Here is a 16,135-nt window from a genome sequence, read left to right as displayed (position 1 = left end):
AAGCATTTACAATGCAATAGGTCTCGCATTTACGCGAGTTTTAGCTATTGACATTGCAAATAATAATGCCTTTTATTTTTGTTTTAAAAACATAAATAAAAGGCATTGTTATTTACAATGCCAGTAGCTGAAACTCTCGTAACTGCGAGACCTATTGCATTGCAAATGCTCGTTAGGTTTTGCTTGCACAGCACTGGTCGAAAATGGCACCACTTCTCACGTAGAGAAGCTGCAAGGATATATTGACAGACTGCTTTACTTTTGATTTCTAGGACAGTGGTGCGATGGAATTCAGAACTTCGCATCGCCATTCAATCCCCTTTATAATCCAGACAGTGGATATAAATATGGCTTTCACAACATCACCCAAAGGTACATGATCGCTTTATATAACCTTCTTAACCAAAAAGAGAGTAAGGAAAGGTGAACTTGTCCTCTTCACCAAGTAATTTGTTGTAAACACAGTAGACAAGTCACCTTAACACAGAAAGATTGCAACCATCGTATACACTAGAAGGTTATCTAAATTCAGCTAATCTGAAACGTATAAACTGGTCTAACTCAAATGAAATCGAGTGGTTCACGATAATAAAGGACACGTTGAATGGTCCAGGGAATGCACCAATGAATACTATTCAAGCATGGTCTCTCTTTTTGGAGAAATTAAAATAAAAAATGAAGCTATCCGTCATAAAAACCAACAGTGACGGTTCGCAGAGAAAACTTTCGAAAGAACTACAAGACCTACGAAGGATTCTGCGAAGAACCCGCAAGAAGTTGCAGTAGCTGGCAATGGTGCTTGTCAGTTAGTCACCTTTGGTGCGCAAAGAAATATACACAAAAATAAGGTCTGGGAATTTAAAAAGAGGATTAACGAGAGCTTTTGGTCCAAACTGCTTTTTAGCTCAAAACACCAGAACTCAAATACATTTTGGAAAATCATAAATCAGCTAACAAGACCTTGTAACGCACTAACATCGAATGTGCAGGAATCTGAGTGGACTACGTTTCTTGCGACAAAATTTACTGATACCTCCATAAAAATTCATGGCAGTGAACTTTTTCTAAAAAATCATAATTTAACGTACACAGCTAAAGAACAAGTGACTCAGCCTTCACCAGTAATCTATATAATTTATTGAGTTCTGATCTCTCGAATAATCCATATACAGCAGACGAGATAATAAAAATAATCAAAAAAGGCAAATCTAATGGGGCGCCAGGCCCAAATGGCATTCCACAAGCAGCTTACAAATATGCACCAGAATTCTGGGGTCCACGACTTGCGAAATTGTTTGCAGACGTGCAAATTTATAATCAAGTCCCGGAAAGCTGGCAAGGATCTATAATTGTGCCAATATACAAAGGTGGTGAAAGATCTAATACCATCAATTATCGATTAATAGCGCTGCAGGACGTAGAGGCAAAATATTTTGCATCGCTTCTTTTAAACGATTTGGTAACTTGGTCAGGTGAAAGAGAGTTGATCCCTATTAATCAAACAGGGTTCAGAAAGGGGATCGGAACAACAGCAAATATCTTATCAATCAACCTGATAGCAGAAAAATGCATGAGCAGTAAACAGGACTTGAATTTGTGTTTTATAGATCTCCAAGCCGCCTTCGATAGTGTAGACTAAAACTTATTATGGTCGAAATGAAGAGCATGGTCCATACCAGAGAGCATCTTAAGGGGCCTGTTGCTATTCTATTCCGATACCTGGTCTCAAGTCGAAATAGGGGATGGTTCCCGGTTATCGAGAAAAGTCTTTACATCGATTGGCTTAAAGCAAGGGTGTGTCCTTGCGCGTCATCTATTCAATCTTTTTATCTCAGATCTTTCTGGGAAATTGAATATCTGCAATGTACATCCTCCGAAACTGGGCAATTTACAGCTTACACATCTGGCATATGCTGATGATATTGTTCTTATTAGTCTAACGAAGGTGGGTCTAACTAGACTAGTAACAGAACTCTCAGTGTTTCTGTCAGTAAACAAGTTGGTTCTAAATGTTACAAAAACTAAAACAATGGTAATAACCAACCGCCGTGTATCACAACACAATATATGGCTAGAAGGAAAACCGTTGGAGAAAGTCTCAAATTATAAATATCTGGACTACTTTATAGATGATAAGCTCGACTTAATAGACCAGAAAAATATCTGACGCAAAGAGCAGGAGCCTTAATATTTGGGTTAAGCACTCTGTCGAATAAATTGGAAGGTCCATCATTAAAACCACTATTAATCGTGATGGTGAATAAGGTTCTTCCCACCCTGACATATGCAAGTGTAGCAATGCACGGAAAGGATGCGGACCTATTAAACAGCTTAATAACTAAAATTTATAAAAATGTACTTCAACTACCCAACATGGCTTCACAAGTGCAAATGCGCCTCGAATTTGGCTTAAAAAACGAAATATTGGGAAGATTATATTCATATATCAAGGTGTGGTACCAGATTAAGAAAAAAGCAACTGACAATAATCTTAATACCTTTCTATGGCAGGAGTTGAAGACACATAAAAAATCAAAAGCAAACCAATTCCTTTCGCATGCATTGGAGGTAACATGCTCTGCAAATCTTTGGGATCAAAACTTGCCATTTGCTGCATTAAAACAGGCACTAAATAAAGTGGCTAAATTTCATTAATTGGTTACGGACAAAGACATTTTTTCCCATCGTTCGCACTCTTGGGCCGTGATCAACGGGTATAAGTCACTTACACCCGCACTTTACTTGGAAACAACCTATTCTATCTTTATCAACAAAAAGCTGATGGCACTGAGATTTGGTAAATTTCCGACCTTAGCTGAGGAGCCTGCTTGGAAACAGCATGAAGTTGTCACCTGCCGTCTTTGTGGTAGTCCCAAAGAAGATTTAATTCATATAATTTGTCATTGCAAGATGTTGACTAAGGAACTGACATACTTTTTAAAACATACTTTCCAGATTAATAGACTACGGACATGTAGATCTGCCATTATTGGAGGTTTGGACTCAACTGTCCCTCGAATACACTGCAAGCTGGTAAAATTCTTGCAGGCATTCGAGAAACGCCTTAAAACTACTGGAAGTCCATAATTGCTATTGGTTTTTCTTTTTGTCTCATTCCCTTTTATCATGACTTGGATAATTGGAGGAAAATTATCTAGTTTTTATCTCTGTTCATACTAAATTATCATCCAAAGGGCTAAAACTAGTAGACCTAATAATTTCTAAAGGGATACGGAGGTACCTTAAAAACCTCAAGCTGATCCCCCCAACTGTTTTTACCCATGTCCTAGGGCCCTTCCATTAAAACTTTTAAAAGGGTTTCCCTAGAGACATTTTTATCACATAATTGGCACTTCACATAGCACTTCACTGTATTTCCACAAACAACCTGCTCCGCTGTAACTCAGATGTTGAAGCACAGCTGGATTGTTGTAGGTGATCCAGCTGGGCCCCGGTGATGAAGCATGCCACCTACCAGGTAGGTGGGTGAGGGGTTTCCTAAAACATTGTGCACTTGTTTGCGCTGTTCAAAATCTCCTTATTTGTTAGGTTCCTTTCAGAAACACTGACTCTATGACCTAGCGAAGGACTTGTCTACTGTGTTTACAACGCTTTATATAACCACTAGCTACTGCACAATATATTGCATTTCTAAAAACAACAAGTAACAAGATTTTTATAGTTTCTCTAACTTATATTGCACAACTGCTCACCAACTTTAAACTCCCCCCCCCTAAAAATATTATCAATCAGATAGGCGAAACCTAATGTATTTCCCAATTAGTACCAGGACTGTGGAGGAGGCCAGTTGGTGTCCCTCCTGGGTGTTGTAGGTACAATTATGTTGTATCGCTTAGACAATATATGGTGTAATAATACTAGTAGGATTTAGGTCACAATGAACTCTGTAACAAATCGAAATCAATGAAAAGAATTTAAGAAAAGCAAAGGAGGCTTTCTAGTAGGCTAAAGTTCAGAACTGCATTATGAAATCCTACTTTTAAAATCATAACTATCCACATTTCTCACATTTTGGCAAAAAAACATTGCATGGCTAGCTTAACATATAAAAAGTACCCTTTTACCGTCATTAAAAATGGTTGGGTTACAATTGAGGCGTTTAAAAGATTTACCTTACATAATCTTAAGATTTCCATTAAACATCTGTCTTGGGCACCTTTTTCGATTACCCCCAATGTCTATCTTTGCACATGTAAAGCAGTGCATGTTTTTTAGAACACAATATTAATTGATTTGTACCATTCACAAAATATGCATATTTGGGGTATGTATGATCTTGTGATTTATCAATTTGATGTGAACTAGTGTATTTACAGTTTAGTTACGAGAGAATATTGCTCGTCAAAACGTTTTGAATCAATTGCTGCTGATTTTTGCAATGTTATATGGAATCTGGAGGTTGTTAAGCTAGGTATGACTCTTATTGAACTTTATTGATAGTTATGCAATAATCACCAAAAATGAAATTCTCAGCTATCAATTAAAACCGAACATGTTTCATTTGATTAGTCATATGGTACAAAGGGAGGAACACTTTTCCCTAGGGTACCTACCACATGATTTCAAATAAAGCGTTCACAATAATTTAGAGCCATTTTTGTATTGGAATGGTGTCAGTGGGGCTGACTTACAGAGGGACGTACAACTCGTAAAGTTTTGAGTGCAGAGTCCGCACTCGTGGTGGAGTCTCCACTCTTGGGCGGAGTCACTACACTTGTGGTGGAATCTCCACACTTGGGGTGGAGTCTCCCCACTTGGGATGAAATCTTCACACTACAAGTCGTAAGTCCTTTTGTGGATCAAGCATAGAGTTTATACTAACCATCCTTCTTTTCCTATTTTTTTTTAAACCAGGTAATATTGAGGTGTTTAGTCAGCAAGGATGCAACTTAACCGCATCGCTGCGGCGGTTATTTTTCCCCTACGCGGCTTTTTTCTAAAAGCCGCGTAAGATGACGAGCTCAGCTCGTCATCCGCACACGCCCCCCGTGGCTGATGACGAGCTGAGCTCGTCCTCAGCATCGAAGGGGTTAAGGCTATGTCGTTGGTTAAATTTCGTATTCAGTATTGTTTTTGATTTGTGTTAATGTCTGATACAGAGAACGTGCTAAAGGACAATAAATGAATATAAAGTCTGAAAATGAAAGGAATGTTCTGTCAAATGTCTTTAACAATAACTTCCATTCATGTTCTACTTACTGCCACAGATTTGATATTTTGGAATGTTGATAGTAAGAAATGTTATTATTATTCAATAATGCACAGTTTATCTACCTCAGAACGATGAAATGCTGGTTCAGACTTGCTAGGTTTTCAGCTCTTAACTCGTATTGTTATCTTGATGATTTTTAGGGAAATTCCATTGCCATATCAATTTTTTTTATTATGTCTAGGTTCGAAAACGGACTTTGATACAACTTAATGAGGCTGTGTTGGCCCATTTGATTTAAATTATTTGCTTGGATGGGTGACTTGATGACAAATATGTCGTCTTTGAGAAAACAAAGCCACCCTAGGCCTGCAGCATATGTAAACTCAAATCTGAATGAGACTTAAATCTATTCTTTCTCACACGAGCTAATACGTTTTCTTAACAATCTAAACAAAAAAGCACTACTAAAAATGTAATTACATTAGAATGTGCAAAGCAAGTAGTCTAGGAAAAGTAAAGTTCCTAAAAAAATAATCATTGGTACAGTGTCCCTCAGTGATGAAATGGAGGACAACGGACTATCACTTGGCAGCAGAGGAACATGAGTAGTCGGAGAAGAAAAAGAAAGGAAAAGAAGGATAAGGAAATGAAAAATGGGTTGTCTGCCAAACTTGAGAACAGAACATTTGGGCACTGGGAGGAACACATCATAAGGTGCTCTGACAATACTTGGGGTTGGTGGTGGCCAAGCGGCTGGTCACCTGTTGCTGGAAGTCAACTGATCCACCTCCACTCACAGCCTGAGTTCACTCGCTGTTATATTGAGCTAAAGCTGAGGAGACTTTATTGCTAAGAGAGGACACGCTGGCACTCCGCAAGTATCCCATCTCGGCGGCATGGGGAGTGATGCCGATGGCATTACAAGTAGCTTCGACTACAGAAGACTCTTCTATTGCATCCGACTCTGATCAGGTTAATTCACACACTGGGCATGGTGATCCCACTCATTAAATAGTTTTGCAGTTGGTGCATTTCTTCACTTCGGATGATATAGTTCCTTGAAGTGTGCCATCGAGTTTGATATGTCTGGGACTGAGTGTGGGTTGCTGTGGCCTTAATAAGCGGATTGTTCCTATGCATCTAGGCCCCCCTTCCTTCCTTCCTTTATTACCCTTACTGGTTTGTTCTGTTGATTTTTCTGAGTGGTTTTACATAGTTTTATTATATGAATCTGTTTACTTACATAATGGTCATGACTTTATGGCTCAGCCGAAAGGTGCCGTGAGAAATGTACAGTTCACATGTTGTGGAGAACTATTTGTGCTCTTGCATGGTACTTAGATATTGCATTAATGACAGGCTGTAATGGCTGGAATACAATGTTGGAAGTACGAAGTATAATCACTAAGTATCTGTATACTCCTGAGACACATTACTCACGCTGATGCTTTTTTCTATCGTTGTAAGGATTTTATGTACTTCGGATTGGTATGAACTGTCGTTCCAACTGGTACTCGTTGCTTTTATGCTTGTTTGTATCATGTTTTCTTATGTCTACAAAATCTCAATAAACAGATTAAAGAAAACAATTAGGAGCTCTGACAATGGGATTCTTGTGTCACTGTGGGGATTGGGTGAAATGGATGACTGGGCATAATGCGAGTTGTGCCGTTGCAAGTAAAAGATGGTTGGCTAGTGAGGGGTGCGGAAAGCTGTGGTAGTGCAGTGCTGGTGCGCTGTGGTTCAGTGGAGGTAGTGAGCTGGACATGTAGTGAAGATTGATAAGCTTTGGGGTATGGAAGGTGGAATGGGTGTGTGCGTAAAAGGGTAACTAGTGAAGCATCCAGACATGGAGCTAAGGTAGGATCTGTATAAATACGTATCAGTTAGATAAGAGAACTATCCATTCTAAGAGCCCTGGGGCTGAGAGAGGGGGTGGGGTGCAGGGTAGTTGAGAGTATTGGTCTCTTGGAATCTAGAGAACCGAGAAAGAGAATTCTAGAAGCAGAGAGGTGGGGAGTTTCGAGCTGTGAAGATGCAGTACGATGGTGTTCCTACAAATCTTTGGGGTTTTTTTTTGGACAGGTTTGCTTTTTACCGTCTTTGGATTCTGATGACCACAACCCAACCACAACAATACCTGCTAAAATGGTGTTGCTTTCAGTTTCGGTACAGTTCTGTTAACCTGAGACTTACATCACACTGTTGTGAGCCCTTACGCTGACACACAGGATGTCAACTATTTTGTGCAATATTTTTTCACTATAAATCTAGAATAGAACGTCACCTATTTCTCACTGCCTGTCTTTGCGTGCCTAATAAAATAGAAGCAGCCTTGCACTGATCGATCTTCACCGGAATCTATGTCCGGCAGTACTTAGAACCAGGATTGCAGACCACATTAATCTGATTTAACTCAAAGTGGCAGCAGAGTTGATATCCTGCTCAGGAGCAGTTCTTTGAAGCCTCGAAGTACTCAAGTCAAAACTAAATGGATGGAGGATCTAGCAGTCCACTGGAAAAAAATCCTTTGATTGCTTAGATGGAGGACTAGAAGGACATGGAACCAATGTTGAATCTTCTGGTAACCAAACTGTTATGCTGTGGCGGAGGAGCGTCGCCCCACTGCTTTTAAGCAGTGCAAAGTACGAAACATAAAATTATTTTAATTTTGAGTTATTATCATTTTATGCTTTGTGCTGCTTTGCAGGCAGGCAGGTGGGTGGGGCTGCTCTGTTCTCGGAGCAGGGCAGGGGAGGAGTGGTTTGCCCACTTCTAAGTGGGCAATGACTGTTTGGTCGGCCCTCTCGGGCCAGCCAAACCAGCCATGCGCACTTTCCCTGTTTCCCATACAGGCTGCATTACAGCCTGCATGGAGAACATGCCCATCCCTCCAGCCGCTAGCTGAGCACGTGTCACAGGGCTCAGACCAATCACAACGCTGCATTGTGCTACCTGTTCCAAAACAAGGACAGCAGGAGCACACACGCGGGACCCAGCAGCAAGTTAAGTTAATTTTTTTTATTGTGTACCCGTATCCCCCCCGTGCGACTCCCCCCTCCCACAATACCCCTCCTGCCCCGCCACACGAGAGCCATGCCTGCCGCCACTGAGTCTGAATTTGTTTAAACAAGAACTATAGATTTAAAAAAAAAATATCTAGGAAGTACTGCACCATCTTGTAAAACCAACATAGAGGATTAGCAACCAACCTAAGAAATTTACTTCAACCCAGGACCACCATCCTCCATGATAACTCAGGCACTGAGAGCTCTAGTGAATATTGTTCATCAGCTGTGGCCCTCTACTGTTCACTTTGACACTTTTGAGATCTTTATTATTCCTGCTAGAAGATAGTTAGAGAATTCTTATTCCAAAAATACCTTTATTAGTTCTCACATAGTTGCTATATTTTTGTAATTTTTTATATAAATCAGCAAGGCTTTCCAAGTTCTTTCGCTGTATAGTTGTTCACTGTGTGAGTTATGTCACACACCTCATATCTTTTTCTAACGGTTTGCTTACTGCTCAAGCCAAGTTACCAGAGGTAAACCTAGTATACCTTTAAGGAAAATGGGTTTATCCCTATGGGTCCATATATGTAGGCAGTGTAGGAACTCAGTCACAGATTTCATTAAGGCTGTGACGTCTCTTCCAAAAAGAAGGATGTCTCTCACCTAAAACAACATTTAAAAGAACATTTGTTTTATAAACGATTGAGCGGGTGATGCACCAACTAAGGTCATGTTTTATAAATGAACTAATTAATTCATATGGCACAAGCTGGTGTGTGCTGTGAAGGTCGCCCGTTACTCCAGGAGACACTGATCTTGAACTTTTGCTGTAGTATTGAAAAACTGTGGCATTGAACAAACAATTAATATAAATTAAGTATATTTGAATACTCTGCACCTCACACAGAGTACGCTATTATTTATTGACTACTGATTGTAATATTTATGCTTATGTGCTTAGGCTGGACTCTTATAACCAACCTATAAGTGTTGGAAATACTTTTTATAAATGAATCCTTCAGAAATGATTCATATAATCTATAGATTAAAACCCTCATATACTCTATAGATTACAACTCACACTCCTTAAGGATTGCTTTGCAGATCTATTGTATATTTATTCTCTCCCACATAGCTTTGTAGTCAGATTTGCTACAGTGGTGCCAGGTTCTGGACTGCACATACCTTTGGCTGACAACTAACAAACAGTCTTTGCAGTGAATATATGAAATTCTACACCAAGGCTAGTGAAACTACACTGTTTCTGAAGAAAATGTTTACCGATAAAGTATCTTTGTCCTGAAGTCATGAGCTCTGTAGAACTGTTCAAGGACAAAGGTCTCTCATAAGGCTCTGGCATGAAAAACTCAAACTATCTGAAAAGCCTTGGAAGAGGAAGGTATATGAGGATCCAGTTGGCTCCCAGAAGGAGACTCCATGACCATAGGAGCCCCCAACACTCTCATTCCCATGCCAGCTAGCAACTTGGTCTTGAAAGGAGTTTCACTTCCCAGTGACCTGAAGAGGGACATGCTATAGAAGAGAAATTGCAGTTGGTTCTTGAAGAGCATGATTCACAGTCACCTCTAGTCAATAAGGGACTGAGCAGTGACTTGTGAAAGAAAATGAATAGGGATTTGTTGGGCATGTGACCACTCAAAAGAGTGTCCTGGCGCTAGGCACGCAACACCCATTGGACTGAAAGGGCTTCAGCCGTCCCCCGTCGTGTGTGGCAGCCCGGGATGAGACAGCTTCCCGGGCACACACACAGCCGCACCCGAACACTTCACAGGTCTTTAAAAGACCATTTGCATGTTAATTAGGCCTTGATGTTGTTTCACCCCTTCTAAAAGCCCCTGCAGCTCCACTCTGCCTATTGATTAAAGATTCAGCCCCCCTGAAATGTTTTCTTAGCCCCCATGAAATTTGGCTCTAGTTGCGCCTCTGACTGGCGCTATGTGGAGTGTAACGGAATGATGAGAAAAGTGTTATAGGCTACTCAGTAAAAATCCAGATTTTGAATTTTTCCTTAAAAACCTGCCATCCTCCATTTGGTGAAACTCTAAGGGGAGCTTGTTTCAACACACTGGTCCCAGGCGAGTGAAGGACCACGCTGCAGCTTTGGAGCGACGGACCCTTGGAACTTTGGTCAGATAGTTATTTGAGGAGCGCGGGTTTCTCTTAAGTTTATAGTGGGAAAACTTGGAGGACAAATAGCCAGGCACAAAATGATGTAGCACTCTATGCATCAAGAGAAAGGCTTTAAATAGAATAGGCTTATTCAGCAGCATTATGTGCAGCATTGCTAAAGTGAAAAGAAAAAAAGCCAGGTTGAAAAGTATAGTGCTTCACACAAAAGAAAAAAAGTAGTGCTTGAAAAGTAATCAGTGGAAGCAGTGAGGTCAGTCAGTTTCAGTTCAGTTTGGAACGCTTTATTCGATCATTAAAAACAATCAATAAAGCACATAAAAACACAGCAAGTATAACATGACGATAAAATAGCGGGGCATCAATCATGGGCAATGACCATTGGTTAATTAAAAGAAAAGACCATGCTTTTCCTAGCAGCCACAGATTTCAGGATATATATACAGCTGTAAAAAAACACACATCAGGTTCATCAAGTGCAAATAGCAGCCTCATAGCAGAATTAACAGACGACACAGAGTATTTTAAAAAAAAGTGGCTTAAGATAAGCAATACAAAAGTACAAGTTCAGAGGGCAAATAAACAAAAAGTGCACAGTACTTTGCTTCGTGCTCCCATCACATGGGCAGAAAACAGAGGGATTTTTTTTATACAGGGGAAGGCCACCAAATTGTGTACAATACCTAATCTTAACCTAGTGAGGATGTACCGATGAGAGGGCCAAGTGACCACATTTAAATACTTTGGAAAGCCAGAACTAACCAAGTTGTTATAATAAAATTGATAGGTTAAGAGCTGGCTTGAGGCGTCAGTCAATCAAAGAGGTTGTAAGGGGGCAATGCTCCATGGGAGGGACAAACATTACTTTGACAAGCAGGGACACGAATAAGAAGCGTGTGCTCCAAACCCTTCTATGTTCTCAATAAGCAACAATATGTCTCGCAATAGACCACGCATGCTCTGTCTAATAGGCTCTTCCTAAAAACTATATGCAGCAATTTACAAGAGGCATGAATTCTTTTAGTATACTACGGTAAATACAATTATTCTTACAGGATTTATTTTTAAACTATGTGCCCATACAATAACAGAGATAAAAAAAACATGATTAAAGTAGATTATCAAGCTCTACAGGTAATGATAGTACAAATAGTTTACAAACTCTTATGAAAAATGCAGGTAAGTACAACAACTATGCATTCGAAAAGTCAAGTAAGTGTGATCTGTTTTGATGAAAATCATTTGAGTGCACGCAATAATTTCTTTCCCGCACGAACCTAACAGATTCCATTATGCCACAGTGATATCAGGATATAAACGATTCTACATGTCGGCATGTCACACAAAAAAGTTCTAATACATAAAGTTGGAGACAGTATATATATATATATATATATATATATATATATATATATATATATATATATATATATATATATTGCCAAAGGTTGCCCAGAGATGAAGCCGCACTCCGTGGTAAGGTGAGGTAACAACCTTTATTTCAAACACAGGCTGCTTCCCAATCTGTAATTTTGTCCCTCGGTCTGACGCGTTTCAGGGATTCCTTCCCTTTCTTCAGAGACCACACACGAGCAGCTTCATTGTGTGCGCCTGCACTGTCCTCCGCACACAAATGCAATTTTACAAGTTGGCCTCAGGTGTGCCTTTTAATTAATTACCTTGCGCAATGTGTTCTGGGACCTGCAGTTCATTCTTGCACCTTTTGTCCCTCCGGTGGGTTAGTTGCTCGTGTTCTGTAAAGGGACCAATGCTGCAGCCCTCCATTGAGCCTCTGATTGAAACTCAGCCTGTTTGATAAAATCCTTCCCACGCCGATCGTAAGGGGAAACAGTCTCCCCCACGCAGACACAGTTCATTGAAGAGGCGGTGCGTCGCTTCCACGGCCTGGAGCCGCCGTGAGTGTTTATTGCCAAAGGTTGCCCAGAGATGAAGCCGCACTCCGTGGTTAGGTGAGGTAACAACCTTTATTTCAAACACAGGCTGCTTCCCAATCTGTAATTTTGTCCCTCGGTCTGACGCGTTTCAGGGATTCCTTCCCTTTCTTCAGAGACCACACACGAGCAGCTTCATTAAAAGGTGCAAGAATGAACTGCAGGTCCCAGAACACTTTGCGCAAGGTAATTAATTAAAAGGCACACCTGAGGCCAACTTGTAAAATTGCATTTGTGTGCGGAGGACTGTGCAGGCGCACACAATGAAGCTGCTCGTGTGTGGTCTCTGAAGAAAGGGAAGGAATCCCTGAAACGCGTCAGACCGAGGGACAAAATTACAGATTGGGAAGCAGCCTGTGTTTGAAATAAAGGTTGTTACCTCACCTTACCACGGAGTGCGGCTTCATCTCTGGGCAACCTTTGGCAATATATATCTATATAAAAGAAGTCACATTCCCTGGAAATATCATGCGTAGAAGCACGAGTTTCAAGCTGGGAATTGTAAGGCTGCTCAGTGTTTTAAAGACAACGTACCTTTTAAAAAAATGGCTTTTAAAGTTCATTACTGCAAAGGTATACACAATAGTACACTAAATAAAACATTTTGTCTTTTCCTTGCTGTTTTACGCTGGCATCGCCTGTTCTGTTCCCTCCAAAGAGATCCGTGCTCCTCAAATAATAATAATAAAATAGGTACTTTTCTGTAGCGTTTCAGGAAGAACATCTCCTACTTCTCGGCGTTGTTGTTACAGAAGCTACAGTGAGTTCCCCACCTCAGCGCCTCACAATGGTTTCAAAGCCGTGCGCGCGCCCCTTGCACAGCGCCGAGCCGCCGCCTTTTCCCGCTCCCCACAGTCAGTCAGTCAGCCTACCTGTTTTATACACGATGATGTGCGTCTGCAGCTTTTGTTTTTGTTTTTTGCAGAGGTACTCCTCTTCAAGCTGGGTTATATCCATGGTGCTCAGCTTCCTGGTGCTGTCAGCAGCAGACTCTTCCGTCGGAGAGTGACTCACCGACAGAACGTGTCCCATGCACTTGCAGGCTTTCACCATCTGCTCCCACAAGGCACACAGAGGCAGACAGCAGCAGCAAGACACCATCTCCGCCCCCCGCTTGTTTACGATGTGCAAATAAAGTTAAGAACATTCAGGAACAATCTGAGCGAAGTAAGTTTTCCCGCCGAGCACACACTGCTTGCCCTGAACTTCTCTCGGTGTTCCGTGCCCCGGGGTAGTTCTTTTGCGAGCGTCAGGCTTCCTTCAAACCCGTATCAGACTGGCCCGAGCTTCCTAGTTTAGAAACAATGATAAGTACCATTCGGGGACTGCTGTTGACATAGGGCTGAACACACAACTCTTCGCCAGGTAAATGCAGCGAAATATAAACCGGCCTTGCATGCGGGAAGGAACACACACAATGGGTGCGTTTCAGTTTTCACGTTTCATTGCAAAGCTGACATTAACCCAAAAAGCTACAGTGACCTAAAGCAAGCACAGAGAAAGTCGATAGGTCTGGCCTTTTCCAGTGAAAGTGTCTTGCTGATTTCTGGTGTGTGTGGTTTTGTAAATAGTTGTATGAATGAATGGGTGAAGGAGTTGAGTTTATGGGTTATTAAGAGTGTAGATGGATGAACGTTTTAATGAGAGGATGCGGGGATGGTTGATAGAGAGAATGAGTTGTTGAGAATTTGCATAGATGGATGAGTGAGTGCATAGGTAAACCGGTGGATGAGTGAGAGCATCGATGTATGAACAGGTGAATGAATGTATAAGGGGTGCTTTTGAGATTTCCTGTTCCTGCCATATCCCAGAAAGTGCTTGCTCGCCTTTGTTTTTTATTCCAAGTAGGTATGCCAGAGAAAACAACCAGGCCCACCATGGCTGCTGCCAAAGGTGTCTGCGGGCAAAAAGGATTACATTTGGCACATGTAAGGGGGCACACAGGCAAAGTGCTAAGCAAGTGAATAGAAGGCTTCGAGAAATCAACAGTAAATGTCTTGAAGGCCATCACTAATAGTAACATAGCCTCTAGAAGAACAGTTGCCAGGGTCGGATTGGTAAGGCGGACACTCGGGTAATGGGCCTGGGTCTGAGTTGCAGCTCTGGACCACTTTCTTGGGCAGCGTGATGGCCTAATTGGACTGTGTCTGCTGTGATAGTCAGATGCCGCCAGTAGCCCAGTGGCGGCCTGTGCTTCCTTTCCAGAGGTAGATAGGCTACTATTACCTCCCTTTTTCCAACGGAGGGAGTGGTCATTCCCAGTTTCTCGCTGGGCCAGTCCAATTATGTATGCAGATTGAGCAGGGAAATGGGGCCTGAGTAGAAATTGCCTCGCTTATATTTAGGTGATCTAATCTGTGCACAAAGAGTCCTGGTAACGTTTGCATTTTTTTATGTCAGTGAAGTTAAGAATACATGCCTCTTCCAGAGAAACCCTCTTCCGTCTTCTCACAAAAAAATTCAAAACACGAAGTAGTGTTTTGTGAAAAGGTGCAATCTGGCCTATTTATGATCCAAATCCAACACTGGTAGGCTCTAGCACTTGTTTCTCTAACTGAAACATTTTCTTTCCTTGGTATACAGTGTAGATGTTTGAGACCCGTTAGGCGCTGCATCCATCACAGGGATGGTGGCCTGCTGAGGTCAGCAAACCACCCTGTTTGGAATTGCTTTTCAATAGAGCTTTTAAAAAAAAAAAATGCAGCCCATTCCCTTTAAAGGAAAACGGGCTGCATTTCAATAAATAAAATGAAACATTTACGTTTCACATTTTTAGAGTAGGCTGTGGTCCCTTGGACCGCTGTCAATACTTATTTGTTTAAACAAAAAGGGGATGGGGTCTCGTAGAGAGTCCTCTTCCCGTTTGCAAATGGTTACCACTACCCTTGAGGTGTGAGAAAAAAATTAGTGTTTTAAAACTGTAATTCGGTCACAAAACATTCATACATAACCCTGAAATATGGTATTTGAAAGGGACGTCCTAAACACGCCCTTTCAAACATCGAATCACTAAACACAAATTGCGATTTAGTAACACACTACCGAATCACAATCTGCGTTTTGAACATATCAAAAACCATTTTTATGTTTGGAAACCAAATAGGGCCGTTTCCGGCCACAAAAATGCTGTTGTACATATAGCCAGAGTCTTTTATTCCAGTCCCAGAAGAACAAAGTGTTACAAAAACATGACAATGTCCACAGGTGGTCCAACCATAGTTACAGTAAGACCACTTAAAGCTCTGCACACAGCCAATAGTTGTTTCGTTCAAGGGTCTTTTTCAAGGCTTGATTCTTTTATTGGGCAAGTTGAAAGAAGTTTATGGTGTAAAAACATTTGCAGTGTGGTCGAGACTCACAAGTGAGAACAATGGTGATGTTCGCAAGATAAGTGGGCTGGAGAAATGTCATTCCACGTGATACATATTTTGTTTTGTCTTTGTTTTGAATTCTCATTAGTATAATGACTTAGGGTGGGTTTTGAATGGAATAGTGATGGTGTTTATGTAAAATTGAAGAGAAAATAGAATTTAGACGGCAAAGTTACAACTGTGAGCATTTAAGGTACTGGAAGAGGGTATTCACATACAGACCACTGATGCCCCACTCATCTTTCAGACCCCTTGACCGCCCTGTTCTGTTGATCCAGAGCCTGCTGCTTGGCCCTCAAATTCTCTGATTTCCCCGTCTTTTTGCTTTTGCTCAGAATTGTGGGTACAAGTGGCATTTGATGTTAGGGGATTACCAATTCTGTTTCAGCTCATGTCTCTATCACCTATTGTCCCATTTCGGACCAGTATGCTTTCTTGTTGAAATCTTCCTGTCCTACCAATCTACTGGGAAGGGAA

General features: G+C 41.2%; 1 protein-coding gene across 1 annotated transcript in view; it reads right to left on the bottom strand.

Annotated features, from left to right (window-relative positions):
* C10H9orf152 (chromosome 10 C9orf152 homolog) overlaps nucleotides 1–13,494 on the bottom strand; it is a 242,278-nt gene extending 228,784 nt beyond the window's left edge. Inside the window, exon 1 of the mRNA XM_086941459.1 lies at nucleotides 13,160–13,494. Coding sequence (XP_086797585.1) covers nucleotides 13,160–13,388 — 229 coding nt within the window. The 5' untranslated portion in view covers nucleotides 13,389–13,494. The remainder of the gene's footprint in view (nucleotides 1–13,159) is intronic.
* Between the last annotated feature and the right edge of the window lie 2,641 nt (nucleotides 13,495–16,135).

This window comes from Lissotriton vulgaris, chromosome 10, assembly GCF_964263255.1.
Source record: "Lissotriton vulgaris chromosome 10, aLisVul1.2, whole genome shotgun sequence".
NCBI classification, from domain to species: Eukaryota; Metazoa; Chordata; class Amphibia; order Caudata; family Salamandridae; genus Lissotriton; species Lissotriton vulgaris.
Note: the sequence above shows the minus strand (reverse complement) of the source record. Positions and strands in the feature narration are given on the sequence as shown.